Consider the following 18,062-nt stretch of genomic DNA (forward strand, 5'->3'; position numbering starts at 1 on the left):
AGACAGCCCCTATCCAGCTATCTGACTTTGGGGACATGATTTAACTTCTCTGTATTCCATCATAAAAAGGAGGGAGATTGACTAGTCAAGCTGTTAAGAATATTTCTTGTGGAGCTACTTGTAAACTACACCTACTGCTCCCCCAGTTACCAACATACCTTAAGCAGTTATTGCATCCATCTCCCCAGTCCTTTAAAATCTTTATTATTTATAGTTAAAAACAAAAAAGACTTCAAGGCATGCTAGTTAGATCTGATTCTTTTGAGTAGTATTTAACAAATAGTATGTTCAATTTTTTTTCATATTTTAATGTGTACTGCTCTAAATTTTTTTTTTTTTTGGTCCTTTTGAGACAGGGTCTCCCTGTAGCCCAAGCTAACTTGGAACTCACTTTGTAGACCAGGCTGGCCTTGAACTCACTGAGATCCGCCTGCCTCTGCCTCAAGTACTGGGACTAAAGGTGTGTGCTACCATGCCTGGCTCTAAATCTTATATAAATAAGAATAGGGTGACTTCTTATTTTATCAAATCATACTTTGTAGTAAACATCATTACCTATTTTGCTGTTGTTGTTTTTGGTTTGGGTTTTTTGAGACAGGGTTATGTAGCCCTAGATGGCCTGGAACTCACTATGTAGACCAGGCTGGCCTTGAACTCATAGAGATCTGACTGTTTCTGCCACCATGCCAAGCTACCTATGTTATTTTAAAAATCCAGTTATATTCTTTGTTGTCTTCATGATTTGTACATAAATAGCTTATGGATCTGGTTTTGTGTATTGCATGTTAAAATATTGGTATTTAGGCATATTAATAGATCTTTATATATAACTGTGTGTATATATATATATAAATATCAGATCGATATCTGTAGATATTACCTGAATTACCAATTCGTTGAATTATATATAATATAATTGGCAATTATATTTCCTTAGATAATTGTATACTTGAAATGTGCTATTGAGAAATACATTGTAAGAAGATTGCATCATTGTGCAAACATCAGAGTGTACTTGTACAAACTAAGGTAGCTGTAGTGATAGGCCATGTACCCTTCTAGTTTTACCAATCGCAAGCCTCACATATACAACAGTCATAAGTCTTGTAAGCACCAGTCACAGGCTTTTTTGCTCAATCACTGAGGGAGGTGCTCTCTTTCCTGTCCTGAGTGAAAACAACTGCAGGATGGATGAGGTAGTGCAGTTCACCGAGGCTTATAGTTAGTACAAGTTGTCTGGAGTGGTTGTAACCAGAGCAAAGCTTCCTGAAACAAACTGGGGCTTCAGCAGCAGCTGTGTGGTTAATGTTCCTTACAATGGAAGTAGAGTTTGCTCAGAGCAGTCAGAGCGTGTTCAGCACAGCAAGCTGCTATGATGACAGCTCAGCTGATTACCAGAGAACAGCCTCCTTGGTAGACAGCTTTAGGCAGTCAGGCTCTGTTAGCTGTCAATCAAGTGGCTGCCTGACACACTCCTAAGAGCTTTTGCCTCTTTTAACATCAAAGGGGCTTACAATAAAGACTACACAGGACTAGCATTCTTTTTTAAAAATTAGCTTCTGTTAATTTTATAAAGGGGTTTCGTCATTGCATTCCCATACACGAATGTGTACTTTAATCATCGTCATCCCGTTACTCTTACCCTTCTTCTGTCCCCCTATTTTGACTTTGCATATCTCTAATGGTCTCTCTTACTTTCACCCTCCACCCCCTCATTCCACACATGAGAGAAAACATGTGATACATGTCATTGTGCGACTGACTTATTTCACTTAATATGATCTCCATTTTCTTAAATTTTCCTACAAACAACATAATTTCATTCTTTATGGCTCAGTAAAACTCTGTTACATATGTATACCACATTTTCTTTATCCAATAATTCATTGATGGACATATAGACTGATTCCATAACTTAACTTGTTTATAGTATAGTAATCAATATGAGTATGTAGGTATCTCTATATATAGTAGCTGACTTTGATTCTTAACCTAACAGTGCCTAAACCACAGCCAAAAGCCCTTGGTGGGGGTTTGGGTCCCTCTGATCTCTCATTAGCATTAATGAAAAGGAATCATTGTTTGACACAGCTTTTACAGACTGACTTTGGTTGACTCAAGATATCTTAAATGTTGTAATTGATTTGTTTGTGTTACATTTCTTCTGACTCAGTGCTTCAGTTACCATCATTTCAGTCAGATGAGCAGACAGGACCTCTCTTTCTGGGTCATATTATCCACTCTGGATTTCAGTCATCATCTCTACCATATGATTTCCAAATCTGTAACTGTAGATAGCTGTGGCCTTTTCTCCTGACTTCGGGCCAGGACGGCTTGCTGGCTCTCCAAGGTGTCTCCTGTAGAATCTCCTGCTGGCCTTCCAAACTCTGTGTTGAAATGGAATCCATCACTTTTTAATCTGAATGTGCTCACTTGTTATTGAACCTGACTATCCTTTTAAATCATTTCAGTTGTATCCTCTTCCTTTTCCCATCAGTACTCAAAGTACTCAGCCAATAACTTCTGCCTGACAAAGCCTTTGCTAGGCATAAAACATAATGACTGTGCTGGAGAAGTGAGACCAGTGCCTGGCACCCAGCAGTTGTGAATAAGGACTTTCTGCATGAGTGACCATGTCAATCCACTTGTCATCTGTAGATTAAGTAATACCACCCCTTCCTCTTGTGGGCGCCAGGGCTTTGGGCCTACTTTTATCTGGTTCTAGGTGTTGATTGCCATTTTATTTTCCTTCTGAGCTTCTCTTACACGGTGTGGCTATGCCATAGCATCTTACATTTTAGATGCGTTTTTAAAAGGATTTCACGTTTTTAGTTTTTAGTTAGTGGGGAAATATAAAGGTTGTTTAAAGAAACAGCGAAAGAACCGCTATGTGGATGTTGGGAACTGAACCCTGGTCCTTTGTAGCTTTTAACTGTTGAGCAATCTCTCCAGCCCCTGTAATGAAATTTGAATACTAATTATCATTATGTGTCTAACAAAGTAAAACCTATCAAAGTTAATACTGAACGTGATGTTAATATTGAACTACAATATGGAAAAATACAAAGTGAATAATACGGAAATAAGAAACTGTTTATGAATACCTCTGTTGTACCCGCATTTTAATAAGTTGATTCCACACCTGGACAAATGGAGATTTTGCTCTCTTATATAGTGTTGTGAGATTTGCCATGTGGCATAAGGGAGAGGGAAAGCTAAACTAATTCTAAGACGTGTGCTTGAGAATTCAGGGGGCTGTTCTATGCCTCTGCTGGTAGAAAGGAAAAATTAGCACAATTCTAGGTAAAGTTGGAGAGCCGTTCCATAGCCAGTGGTCTCTGTTACAACTGATGACATGTCCTTAATTAAGTGAGGACTGTGGCTCTTCGCCATGAACACGGAACTCTGCGGACATGGTATTTTTTTTTTTTTTCTTTTGGTTTTTTTGAGACAGGGTCTCCCTGTAGCCTCAGCTTGCCTGGAACTCACTATGTAGACCAGGCTGGACTTGAACTCACAGAGCTCTGCCTGCCTCTGCCTCCTGAGTGCTGGGATTAAAGGCATGTGCCACGCCTGGCACAGACATGGTATTTTGATGCCAAGCATGTATAGCAGAAATCATCAGTAAAGGGACTTAGGACAGCATGGATATTAGCAAGCCATCCGATATCAACGGTGTAAGTTTAGAGATTGTGTGTGTGTGTGTGTGTGTGTGTGTGTGTGTGTGTGTGTGTGTGTATGTGTGTGTGTGGTGCTGGGAGTCCAACACAGGACCTTGTACATGCTAGGCAAGTCCTCTAACCACTGAGCAGTGTCCCCAGCCTAGAGAACTTTTTAAAAAAGGCTGAGTTAAGCTGTTTCTTATGATAGGACTGTGATCTGGGGTGACACATGTCCATAGATGATGGACTTAAAAATCCTACGTAGAAATCTTATCTCTAATCTTTACTTATTGATGACTTTGAGAGAGCCACACCCCCACCCTGGTGGGCCTCAGTTTCCTCAACTGTAAAATATAGAAACATATTACTCAGACCTTGTAAAGATTAATGAGATATTGTATATATAGTACTATGCCTGGTACATAGTAAGCAGTCCCTTCCATTAATTTTTCTTTTACTCTTGCTTTAGTCCTATTAAAAATACATATATTGTTTTCTTTGTGATCTTGAGCATGGTGATTATAATCAGGTTTGATGATTCTCTGACTTTAAACCTTTTAAGGCAATGCTTTGAAGATTTAATATTGGTTTGGCACTGCCATATAGAAATATGCCATATTTTTAAAGGTTATTTATGCTACAGATTTTTTTTATTTTTATGTGTATGAGTGTTATGCCTGCATGTAGGTAAAAGCACCCATGTCGTGCAATGCTCGTGGAGGACAGAAGAGGCTGTCGGATCCCCTGGAACTGGAGTTACAGACAGTTGTTAGCTGCCATGTGAGTGCTGGGAATCGAACCTGGGTCTTCTGTAAGAACAGTCAGTGTTCTTAATTGCTGAGCCATCTCTCCAGCCCCCTATGCTATAGATTTTAATATTCAACATCTTCAGTTTTAGATTCCTAAGTCTCTTATTTAGTCATCTTTGCCTTAAAATAAGATTCTGTCCTTCTTGAAAGATTATTTCTGTAAGATAGCTATTTAAGGGGCTGGAGAAATGGCTCAGCGGTTAAGAACACTGTTCTTGCAGAAGACCCGGGTTCGAATCCCAGCACCCACATGACAGCTAACAACTGTCCATAACTCCAGTCTCAGGGGATCCGACAGCCTCTTCGGGCCTCCATGGGCATTGCATGACATGGGTGCACTTATCTACATGCAGGTATAACATTCATACACATAAAATAAAAATAATAAATAAAATTTTTAAAAATAACTATTTCATCAATTTTGTTCTATTCATTAAAACAGATGGTTTAATATTTTGATGAATAAAGAGATAATTATCAACTATGTAAAGCTTAGATTTCATTATAAACTCAGAGCAAGGCCTGTTTGGCATCTACCTCCTCACTATAAATTCAAACATAGTAGCAGCAGTTTTGTGTTGGGTTTCGATCTTAAGTGAGAACTTGCAGGATTAGGATCATTGACCCTGGAGGACATAGACCATTTAATGTTCTACACTGAGTCCAGGAGTAGGAAATGGGGTTCTCAAATACAGTAGTGGCTGTGTCATGGCATCTTTTGGGGGTAGTATCTACTTCATGTCTCCCTTTCCCAGCTAGTTTAGGAGTAAGTAAACCTTGTGGGTTGTTCAGGCTAGGGAGAGAGAGGACTTTGTGCTAAACAGCCAATATTCTTCTGTCTTTCTTATTGAACTCTGAGTTTTAGGTGGTTGGAGTGAAGTATAAGAATAGTGGCAACATTTTTAGAATATAGCCCCATTGTTGTTGTTGGGATCAAAGCTAGGGCCCTTACATGCCAGGCAAGCATTTTTCCTTGTAGGGGTTGGCAAGGGTTTCATCAACTAGCACAGGGAGCCTCATTTTGAGAGTCTGGAGATAATGTTTCTCAAAGTGCTTTAGACATTATCACGTGAGAAGAATTTCCCCTCCCTCTACCCTCTTCCTCTTCCTTCTGTTTTGATACAGGGTCTCACTGTGTAGCCCAGCCTTTATACTCTCCATGGCTGGGATTACAGGTATGTGCCAACAAGCTTCTCTCTCTCTCTCTCTCTCTCTCTCTCTCTCTCTCTCTCACACACACACACACACACACACATCACGCTTTGATTGTCACAGATCACATCAGCCTTCCTTGATTGCTGCAAATCATTATTTTGTGTATCCTTCCAACATCATTGAGGACCAGTGATGGTTTTTTGTAATATGTTTTAAAAGCATTACATAGCACAGTCAGTATTCTCCAGTAGGGCTGCATAGTTAGGAGCAAGAATGGCATGGATAAGTGGAAGGATGGGTTTGATATGGTTAGACACACAACACACAGTTAATATTAGTTACTTTTGTCATGGCTGTGACAAAATACCTGGTATAAGTGACTTAGGGAGGAAGGATTTATTTTGACTCATGGTTGAGAGGAAATAGTCCATCATAGTGGGGAAAGCATAGTAGTGGGGGGCTCTGTCTGTTGGAGGGGGCACCTGTGGCATGTGCATCATGGTAGCAGATAACAAGCAGAGAAAACTAGAGTAGAAGTGCGGGGGGGGGGGTTGGAGCCAGCGACCCCCGCGCAGTGATGATTGGGGATGAGTAAGTGTGCCATCGCCAGCCCATGCCGCCCACAGTACCGGGGACAATCAGATGCAATGGGGAGCCTAGTCAAGCAGGGACTCATTTATTGCAGGTGTTACAGAGCTTATAAAGGCACCTGGAAATCCCCCCTCCCCCACTCCCAGGGTGTATCTTAAGGATGGTCACACACTGATCACGCACTCCTCAGCAGTGCGGAAGTATCCTTCAGACTTTTAAAACAAGTCAGGCCATGCCCCAGTAACTTCCTCTCGGACCTCTGCAAGGTGGGGCCTTTAGGTCCCCACAAGAAGCATAGATGAGCCATAACCCTCTGCGATTGGCTCTTAGTAGTCTACATGTGCCAACAAGGGTCCATCTCCCAAAAGTTCCACATCCTCACCAAACAGCTCCACCAGCTGGGGACCAGAACCTAAAACATGAGCCTGGAGAGGACATTTCACATTCAAACCATAACAGAGGCTGTGTAGTATAATGCTTGGTAGCATGGATTTTGGAATTGTGCAAGTTGGATGACTTTTGAACCTTTAACTTTCTCAAGAGAAAGTAAAATGTAGCCAGTAGTAGTATCTCCCTCTTGATTAGTCTGAGAATTAACCAAGGTGAATGCAAGTGAGGTGTTTACTGGTACACTGCCTGACATATAGTGTACTAGACACTATTTTTATTTTGTTATTAGGAGGAGAATTGAAGAAATAAGGCTGTTGGTGAAGATGTAACTGAAATAATAGTGGGGTTCAGGTTGGTACAGGAGAAAGTAAAGCTAGGAGGAATGTGACTGCTAGAAACCAGAGAGTAAGGAGGAGATGAGGGATTAGAGTCGTGATACTGAAAACTGGGCTTATCATAGAAAAAATGCAAAGGTAAGCATTCCAGCCAACAAGAGATCAGAGTTTAAGATTCTGTACGTAGATAAGATTCAGTCTTTGACAATGGGGTTGGGGTACTGATGTGATAACAAATAACTAAATATTTACCAAGTACCTCTGGGCAAAACGTCCTTGGTTCGAGGAGGCTGCAAACTACCTAATGATCATCACCTGAGTGGTATTTACTGCCACAACAGCAGGAGCAGAAACAATAACTGCCAAGTTTTATCATAATAATGCTTTAGTTTTCATTGGCTCCATATGGCACTATAAATGGCTCTTTAAAATAGGTGCATCTCCCAATGGAAATTGAATAATTAGTAACTAATTTAGAATTTAGAAGATAGCTGTCCTAAATTAATTTATTTCATCTTTTTTTTTCCTCCTCTTCCCTTTTTAGCTAACTTAGATGATTAACCCAGTTCTTTTCAGTTTTAGAGGAATGGTTTGCTTAGTGGGCTTGTGTCCTTTTCACTTTGAGTACCCTAAAGAAGGAGTGTGCCCCAAACACTGGGCAGAAAGGAGCCATAATATTCCCATGCCTGGCTTTCAAGAGAAAGTTGGAGGTTTTGAAATCTTGGAAACTTCCAAATTTGTTTTTTTTTAAAGGGATAAGATCGACCAGACATTTATTTAAAAATTACATATACCATTTTAAGTACAACCAACTCTATACTTGACTCCTCCATGTTGTTTTGGGTTCCTTCCACTCAGCTGTGGTAGCACAGATAGCTATCAACCACACGTACTTTGTGTGTTTATATTGACGGTGGCCTCAGTCAGCAAAGGGTAAGAGCAGGCTCTCTGAGAAACTCAAGTTCAGTACCCATTTGAGCAGCCCACTCTCCTGTTCTCAATTTCCCTTTTGTCTGATTGGCAACCCTGTTCCAAACTTTTCTATACTTCACTCTACTGTACATTCAAGTAGGGCATTCTACCTGTGCTACCTGGTTACATCCTTGCTAGCATTACCATGAGAGCTATGGAGAGGGCAGCGTGCGGGTGGATAGGCTGCTTCATTTGGGCAAACTGGTACTGTGCGCTCAGCGTTTTCCACTCACACAGTCTAATGTGGTGATCCTGCGGTTGTGGGCAGTTGTCCTGTGCGCTGGAAAATGTTAAGCAACACCCCCAGGTTCTACCTGCTGGATAACAGCAAATTGTGATGGTTAAAGATGTCTAAAGGCACTGTCATATGCATCCCAAAGGTGGGTAGGATATGGGGAGCTTACTAGTTAACCTGGTTCCCTGTTAACTAATGATGCCCAGCATGTTACTCATGATATATTCACTTTTTTCTTCTTGGTAGGAGAAGAGCCAGACGTGAACTGATTATGGAGGTTTAGTTTTTGTGGTTGATAGTGATTATGAGGATTCCAGTTTAGGTTCACTTTATTTTTTTTCCCTCTTTATTTCCTGTGTACAGTAAGCAGTGTCAACCTGTAATGCATTACTGCTTCATTAATGTCTTATTCCTACCAAAGTCTAATGGCAACATGATTTTCTTTTACTAAGTAACTTGCTCATTTTGCTTAGATACCCAAAGAATTTTATTTTCTTAAGTTCAATAGTATATGTAAGTATTGAGCTATGCTGTATTTTCTCAGGAATAAGATGTGTTCTTTGATTTTTTTTTCTTAATTTTAGAAGTTTTCTAAAATTAAAAACTTAAAATATTTAGTGTGTGTGTGTGTGTGTGTGTGTGTGTGTGTTAGGTCAGAGGACAGTGTCATAGAATTGGTTTTCTCTTTCTTAAAAATATTTTTATTTTATATGTATGAGTGTATTGCCTGCATGTGTGTAAGGGCACCCATGTTGCGCAATGCCCAAGGAGGTCAGAAGAGGGCATCAGACCCCCTGGAACTGGAATTCCAGATGGTTGTTAGCTGCCATGTGGTGATGGGAATTGAACCCGGGTCCTCTGTAGTACTCAGTGCTCTTAACTGCTGAGCCATCTCTCCAGCCCCAGGTTTTCTCTTTCTGCCTTTATGTGGGTTCTGGGAATCAAACTCAAGTTGTCAGGCTTGGTGGCAAGCATCTTTACCTACTGAGCCATTTTGCCAGACTTTTCCTTAAACATAATTTTTGTGTGTGTGATCTGACACTCTCTTCTGACCTACTTGGGCATTGCATTTCACAGGTGCACTTATATACATGCAAGTAACACACTCGTACACATGAAATAAAAATAAATAAATAATATTTCGACAGTCTCTTACTTGTGTGTAGTGCATTCTGACTACTTTCCCTGCCCTTTCTTCCTCCCAGCCTCCTTTCTCCACAAATCCCTTTTGCACATTCATGACTTTTTGCTTTGTTTTGTGTCCCACTGAGTTGAACATGATACAGATACTAAACTCACCTCTGAAGGCTCCTCATGTGAAACTGGCTTCCATTCTCTCCCCATTCCTCGCCCATAGCCTCGCTGCTACATGTGTGGTTTCCGTCATTTTACAGCAATGAGCCATGTAGCTGTAGGTGTCCTTCTTAGGATGGCACCTTTCATTCACTACTTATTTTTGAAATTTATCCATTTTTTTTTCTTATCACTAGTTTGTTCTTTTTTATTGCTAGTAATATTCCATTGTATGGGTCTGTAGCAACCTAGTTAGTAAACTTGTTTCCAGTTTTTGTCTGGATTTGTTTGTGTTCAGGTGTTGGCGGCTGTAACTTTTCATTTTCCTTGTGTTAGTGCTCAGTCTGGGCTGCGTGGTAAGCGTCCACAGAACCCTTTGAAGAAATTACCAAGGCTTTCTGGAGTGGTCCCGAATTTGTCCTGTCAGTGGGATGTGAGAGTGTCAGTGCTTGCTTTTAGGACAGTTCTCAGTATGTGCAGACTTATAATTTAGGCAGCCTGGTGGGTGTGAAATGGCTTCTTATTCTGGTTGTAATTGGAATTCACCTAATAATTGATTCTGTTGATTATTTTTCATTTATTTATCATTGGCATTATTTTGATAAAGTCCAAATATTTTGTCCAATAATTGATAAATAATTTTATTTTGTGTGCTCTTATTGTTGATTTTAAGAATTGTACATTCTAGATTTAAGTTGTTGGATTTGTTTGAAAATACTTGATACCAGCCTATGGTTTGCCTTTTCATTTTTGTAGCAGTACCTTTAAAAAGCAAATGTTTCAGATTGTGATAACGTCTGCTTGGTTGGTCTTTTTTTATGCTTTTTGCCTTTTCCATTCTATTTAAGAAGTGACTGAAACTCAGAGCACAAGAGTTTTTTTGTTTGTTTGTTTTAGAATTTTTATAGTGTTAGTTCTTCCATTCACACCTGTGAGACCCGGCGAGTTCGTTTTTGTGTTGCTCAGCTCGGGGAGAGATTCTTGTGTTTGCGCATGGCTGTCCGGTTACCCACTACCACTTGTTGAACAATGATCACTTCCTCATGGAGCTGTCTTGTCCCATCATCAAAATTCAAATGCCTGTCTCTGTTTCATTTGTTTCTGCTCTCTGTTCTTTCCCACTGATGTCTGTGCCAGTGCCAAGCTGCCTTCTTATTTGAGTTCTGTGTAGGCTGTGGATGGAAGGGCGGGAGCTCTGTGGCTTTCCCCAGCCTGTTGCAGAGGTTAGTCAGTTCTCTTGATCCTTTACATTTTAAAGCAACCAGGCCTTTGTTTCATTCTTTTTCTCTATTATTTTTGGGTTTTATTGTCATTAATTTCTTGCTCTTTACTGTCTCCTTCTGTCTGCTGCATCACATCATATCATTTTGTTCTTTCTGTTTTTTTGTTTTTGTTTTTTTGGTCTTTTTGAGACAGGGTCTCCCTGTAGCCCCAGCTGTCCTGGAACTCACTATGTAGACCAGGCTGGCCTCGAACTCACAGAGATGCGCCTGCCTCTGCCTCCCAAGTGCTGGGATTAAAGGCTCTGAACCAGACCGTGCCACCATGCCCGGTGTTCTTTCAGGTTTTTGAAGTGGAAAGTTAGATTATTGATGGAAGGTTTCCTTCTTTTCTAATATATACTTAGTGATATGTTTTCTTCTCTGCATCCTAGTAGCCATGTTCCACCAGTTTTGGTGTGCTGTCTTTTCATTTTCATTCAGTTCAACACAGGTTTTTACTTCCCTTGAGTCTCTTTGGAGTAAGCAGAAGTGTAATATTTAGTTACTGATTTCTAGTTTGATTCCATTGGAGTAAGTGGAAACTGATTTAATTTTTAAATTTTTGCTTGAGACGATCAGAGGATAAAGACCCCTGTCACCAAACCTGACAACCAGAGTTCAGCCCCCTGACATGCCTAGCCTCTTAATTGGTGTGGGTGGCTATTTATATAGAAATCAATTGTTGACATTAATAGCTGAGGCCTGCGATTTTACTTTTTGTTTTCTGTTTATCCTTTTTGTTTTGGTTCTATTTTCTTCTTGCCTTTCTGTGAAGTGTGAGGTATTAGAGGTCCTATTCCCCTTTTCCTAATGGTAAGTTAGTACATATAACCCACTGAACATATCCTAGTAAATATCGCTGATACCTGTTTATCGAGATAGCCACCTGTTCATCCATCCTTTCAAGAGGCATTTGATATCTACTCTGAACCAGACCTTATCGTGTCTTCAGGTTCTTCCCTCTTCTTTTAGTTGATTAGTTATTGATTAGTTGAATAGTCATTTTTCTCATTTCTGTGGCTCTTCTAGTTTGTTTCTCCATTGCTGTGACAAAATACTCTGCCCAATACCTATGTGGGGAGGAAAGGGTTTATTTAGCTTCCATCTCCCAGGTCACAGTTCATCACTGAGGCAGACCAAGGTAGGAACTCAGGGCAGGAACCTGGAGGCAGAGGCTGAAGCACAGGGCCATGGAGGAACACTGTTTGCTGGCTTGCTCCCCTGGCCCCTGCTCAACCTACTTTCTTATACAACACAGGCCCACCCGCCCAGGGGTGGCACCACCCACAGTAGCCTTGGTTCTCCCACATTACTCGGTAATCAAAAGATGCCCCACAGACATGGCCACAGGCAAGTTCAGTAGAGGCATTTCACCAACTGAGCCTCTACCCAGGTGTGCCAGATTGACAACTAAAGCTATCCAGCACAGTTGACCCCATGCCAACTTGACACACAAACACATCACTATTAAACCACAACCTTTCCATTTCTTGTCCTTAGGATATGATGTTAATAATATCACCACATAAGACAGTACAACCTTAAAGGTCCCACAGTCCTTAAAAAATCCAAACACTTAAAAGTCCATAGTCTCTTTTAAAAGTCTCTTAACTGTGGGCTCCCATAAAATCCAAAACAAGCACTGTCTTATTTCTAAAGGGAAGAATTGGGCACACCTAAGCAAAACCTAAATCCCCAAAGTAGCTCAGGGCTGAACATTCGGGATTTACTCATGATCTTCTGAGGTCCAAAGGGTTATGGCAACTCCATTTCTCTGACTCTCCTGTCCACAGCGCACATAGCTCGGCTCATGGTCCCAGGCCAGCTCCATTCCACACTTGCTACTGCCCTTGGTGGTCGTTCCATGGTCCTGGCATCTCCAAAAAGCTGGGGTCTCCACTGAAACTGAGGCTGCACCTTCACTGGCCTCTCAGGGTGCAAAGCCTCAGATTCTCTCTATGACCCCTTCAATTCTGTTTTTTTTTAAAAAAATATTATTTTTATTTTATGTGTATGCATGTATTGCCTGCAGGTAGGTAAGTGCACCCATGTCGGGCAATGCCTATGGAAGACAGAAGAGGCCGTTGGATACCCGGAACTGGAGTTATAGACAGTTGTTAGCTGCCATGTGGGTGCTGGGATTTGAACCTGGGTCTTCTGCAAGAACAGTCAGTGTTCTTAACTGCTGAGCCATCTCTCCAGCCCCGTGGGTTTTTTGTTTTGTTTTGTTTTGTTTTGTTTTGTTTTGTTTTAACTGCAACTGAGGCTGCACTTTTTCCAATGACTTTTCCTGGCCTCTCAGGGTGCCAAGCCTCAGCTGCTCTCCGTCACTCCTTCACATTTTCAACACCAGAACCATGCAGGAGACTCTTACACATTACCAAATACTGCTTCCAGCTTGAGATGGAGACTCAGGCCCCCTTTGAACTACAGCTTCTGTGCACTGACCTTGAGGAAATACTTCCCAGAAGATTTTGCCACAGAGATTCTGGTCTCTTGTTACTTACAGTTGACTTTCAGTCCCAGCTAACCAGCATCAATTGTCAGAGTAAGACAAAGGTTTCACATCAGTGTCTCTGGTCTCTTTTTAATCACAGCTGATTGTTCAGCCCCAGCTGTCCAGAACCAAAGATACTCAATTTAGATATCAGACAAACAACTCTGATAGTCTCTGCTTCCCTTTGAATTTTCATAAGCCAGGCTTCCATGTCTACAACTCTTTCAGCATAACTGTCCCAAGCTCCACAGCAACAAGCTCTAAGCACTCAATGGCTTTTCCAACCCAAAGTTCCAAACACTTCTACAATCCTCCTAAAAACACCAAGGTCAGGTCTGTCACAGCAGTACCCCACTCTTGGTACCAATTTCTGTTCTAGTTTGTTTCTCCATTGCTGTGACAAAACACTCTGACCAATACCAACTTGGGGAGGAAAGAGTTTATTTGGCTTATATCTCCTGGGTCACAGTTCATCAGGGAGCCTAAAGTAGGAACTCAGGGCACGAACCTGGAGGCAGGAGCTGAAGCACAGGCCATGGAGGAAAGCTGCTTACTGGCTTGCTCCCCTGGTCCCTGCTCAGCCTGCTTTCTTATACAATAAAGAACAACCTGCCCAGGGATGGCACTGCCTGAAGTGGGCTGGGCCCTCCCACATAACTCAATAATCAAGAAGATGCCCCACAGACATGGCCATAGGCCAGTCCAAAGGGGGGGGGGAGTTCTCCAGTTGAGGTTCCCTCTATCCAGGTGTGTCAAATTGACAACTAAAGCTATCCCAGTGGCCAAATACCTCACCATAAGCAACTTTAAGGAGGAAGGGTTTATTTTGGATTAGAGTTTGAGCAGATAACAGTGGATGTGGCAAGGAAGGTGTGGTGGCAGGAGCGTGAGGTGGCTGTTACGTTGCTTCTACATTTAGGAGCCAGAGAACAGACAGGAAGAGGAACCAGGCCCCTCTCCCCGAGTGACCTGATGGTCCACTTCATAAAGGTTCCACAGTGTTTCAAAATAGCTCCCTCAGCTGGAGAACACTCACATTTAAAGCATAACTGCAGTGCATTTGTTTATATGACCACTGTAACAATTGACCACAAATTGGGTGACCTGAAGCAACAAAGTACATTTTTTTTTTCATAGTTCTGTAGACCAGAATCCCCAAATCAAGAAATCAGTGGAACTTTAGGGATGAATCCATCCCTGGCCTCCTTAGCTCTTGGTGGTATCATCATTCCCTGGCTTGTGACTGCATCACCCCCATTTCCCCACCCGTGGTCAGAGTACCTTCTCCAGTTCTCTCTTTTCCTCTGAGTAACTGTTTTAAGTATACTTGCGGATTTAGGGGTGACTTAGGATGATCTTTTCATCTCATGATCTTTTAAAAAATTAAGCATATACCCCAAAGTATATTACTTAAAAAACCCATTTGGGGGGGGGAGGAAAATTCAAGTGTGGTACTGTAAGCATAACCAAATACACATGGCTGGAGTGGTCATAGGTCTTAGAGAAGACTGTCACATCCCTAGAATAATGTGATTTCTTACTTTGTGCAGAATATGTATTCTTATATTTACAGACAAATATCCCAGTCACCACTCATCAAAGAAGCTCATTTTGCACCAGTTAGAGACTATTACCAAGTACCACAACTGGTCACATACCGACATTGTCTATGAATTGCCCAGGCCTAAGTGATATATTTACAGTGTAACCTCTATACCTAAGGCTCATGGAACTTAGAACAGGGTTAAAGAAAAGAACATTAATGAATCTCTCAGTTTTCAATAATGAAGCTCCCTCATGCAGCAGAGGGCCAGGAACACAAAAGGTCACAAATGACCAAAGCATAGTGATCAAGAGTCTGCTGAATGGTGGTCCTTGGACAGGACTCCTTTATTAAACTTCACCCATCCAAGACTCAGGGTCCATTGCAGAAGAGGGGTTGGAAAGATTGTAAGAGCTAGGAAGGAGGTACAGGACCATTTGGAAACAGAGTCCTACAAGCTCCTGGGAACCTGCTCGTATGATTCTGCAATGGTGTCAGCATATACAAGTCCCATAGAAACTCAGGCAGACAGTAACCGAGCATAGAACTGGGGAAATGAACAGCAGACCCCAATCTTATCTGAAAAAATACTGGCAACTAATTGCTGCTAGGTGAAGAAGAGCTGATCTTCTTAAAACAAGGGACTCTAGCTATATAGGCTGACTAGGCCTCAGTGATGGACTTGCATTGGGGAACATCTGGGGACACTGACTTGACACAGTGGGCCTTAACAGGGATGACAGAGTATATGGGCTCCAGTGGGGAGGCTATGGGAGGGTGCCAATGGGGATGGGGGTATAAAGGTGATTAAGATTGTTTAAGATGTTCTGTATAAAATACACAAAAATTCAATAAAAAAGAAACTTGAAATTAAAAAACTGTTTTTTAAAAAACATATTAAAAGCTTGCATGCACATAAAACTGAATAATTCCATCTGAAGAGAAGTAAAAGCAATATTAATTTAGCCAATAAATAAATGTTATGTCATCAGTAATTGGTGATTTTAGGTTGGTGTTGGTTAAGAATAGATGGGATTTCCCTCTCAGATTATTACCAAACATCTAAAAAAATATATTTCAAGTACTTGCAAAACTTATGTCACTTAGGTTGCAGTTCATAGAAATGTTTTTTTTTTTTTTTTCAGAAGAATATGAACATGTTTTCCAAAGTATTTAGGCCTCTACAATGTCCCAGAAATAATTTTGGTAAAGTCTCAAAGAATGTTAGGTCAAAAAGGCTACCCTAGGAGCTGGAGAGATGGCTCAGCAGTTAAGAGCACTGGCTGCTCTTGCTGAGGACTTGGGGGGTTCAGTTCCCAGCACCCACATGGCAGCTAACAACTGTCCTAACTTCAGTTCCAGGGAAATCCAGTGCCCTCTTCTGGGGGCATCACACTACACAGGTACACTTACATACATGCATTCAATACACTCACACACATAAAATAAAAATAATAAATAAAATATTTAACAAAGACTACCCTAGTGACCTGTGAGAGCTTTGAGTGTGTCTTTCAGAAGTTTCTGGCAGTTCATGGAGTCAGTCTAGTACAAGTCGTTTCATAACTCGAAACTGTGTTTTTGCCTAGTTAATTTTAGCTGTTGCTATGATTGTTATTTTACCATAATAAAGTTGGCTTTGTTTTTTGTTGTTGTTCTTGTTTGTTTGTTTTGGGTTTTTTTTTTTTTTTTTTTTTGGTCTTTTTGAGACAGGGCCTCCCTATTGCCCCAGCTGGCCTGGAACTCACTTTGTAGACCAGGCTGGCCTTGAACTCACAGAGATCTGCCTGCCTCTGCCTCCTGAGTGCTGGGACTAAAGGTGTGTACCACCACGCCCAGCAACCATAATAGCATTTTATCATTTATATATCTTATAAATATAGCAAACTAGCAGATCATAGAGAAAAATGAGGTAGAATTTTAAAGCATTTAATTATAGCCTTAACAACTTTATGACATGTATATAACTAGGGGATCTATTTTAGTATAACTTTAGTACCTACATGCATTTTTATAAGATTTATTTAACAAAATTTAATTTCTGATTTTATTTTTTAATATTTTATTTGTTTATTTTATGTGTATGTGTGTATTGCCTGCGTGTATGTGAGTGCACCCATGTCATGCAGTGTCTGTGGAAGACAGAAGAGGCTGTCAGATCCCCTGGAACTGGAGTTACGGACAGTTGTTAGCTGTCATGTGGGTGCTGGGATTCAAACCTGGGTCTTCTGCAAGAACAACCAGTGTTCTTAACTGCTGAGCCATATCTCCAGCCCCCTGATTTTATTTTTATCTCTCTATGTGTTTAAAACTATGCAGGAAGTCATTAAAGGCAGTCATTTTTCAGTTAACCCATTTTAATCATAAAACTCCAACTTCTAGTTATCAATTAAAGTATTTGTGTTTTCTTCGTAAGTGCTGGTCAAGATGTCCAAGGAACAAGTGTGATTGCAAATCTTCCATTTTTGATGCGACAGAATCCTACTGAGACACTTCGGAGAGTCTTACCAAAAGTCAGAGTAAGTTGGTATGAAATAAGATTTAAATTTCTGATTTCTTTTCTAGTACGTGCTGTTATTATTGGGAGGAAATTTCAGAGCTTTGATGGCTGGTCTTTTACCTACTAATTGAGTAGAAGAAATACTACTGTGCATATTTTGAATTATGATAAAAATTAGGAAATTTGATTATAAAGAATTTCTGTTATTTTTCAATAGAAATAATTTAAAGGCAGATTTTTAATAGCTTAAAAGCTTACCTATTCTTATAAAATTATAGATACATCACTTGATACTCTGTTTTCTAAATTTATATAAGTGCATTAATTTTTATTTCTACAGCACTGATAATAAAATTTAACTGGTATTTGTAAGTGGGTCCTGTGGTGACCACTGCAGGATCGTCACAATTTTATTTTCATATTTTTGTCACTCCCTGCACTTCTTCAGAGTTAGTTTGCCTGCTGTGACATAAATGTGTACTCTACTGTCACATTTTTCTTCTGACTACCTAATGCTCACTGATTACTGCACCTGTGTGCAAAGTATTCTTTTTAAAAAAATGTTATTTTTATTTTATGAGTATGAGTGTATTGCCTGCAGGCATGTAAATATACCCCTGTCATGCAATGCCCGTGAAAGTCAGAACAATCCAGACAGGAATCTTTGTGTGCTCCAGCATGTTCCCCTACTCGTTTGGTCAGAGGGTTGCACAGTAATGGAGATAATATCTGCTAATAGTTACTTGTGTTCAGTTTTCCATTTGGTTATACTTTTAAAAATATTTTATTATTTTTATTATATATGTATGAGTATATTG

The 18,062-nt window shown here is 40.6% G+C and overlaps 1 protein-coding gene across 1 annotated transcript in view; it reads left to right on the forward strand.

Annotated features, from left to right (window-relative positions):
* Nucleotides 1-18,062, forward strand: part of Ppp4r4 (protein phosphatase 4 regulatory subunit 4) — a gene marked incomplete in the record, with an annotated part of 101,853 nt that overhangs the window by 18,571 nt on the left and 65,220 nt on the right. Inside the window, 1 exon segment of the mRNA XM_017802741.2 lies at nt 17,161-17,263. Within this exon segment, the coding sequence (XP_017658230.1) occupies nt 17,213-17,263 (51 nt within the window).

The sequence above is a fragment of the Nannospalax galili genome, unplaced genomic scaffold (genome assembly GCF_000622305.1).
Source record: "Nannospalax galili isolate Female #2095 unplaced genomic scaffold, S.galili_v1.0 scaffold86, whole genome shotgun sequence".
NCBI classification, from domain to species: domain Eukaryota; kingdom Metazoa; phylum Chordata; class Mammalia; order Rodentia; family Spalacidae; genus Nannospalax; species Nannospalax galili.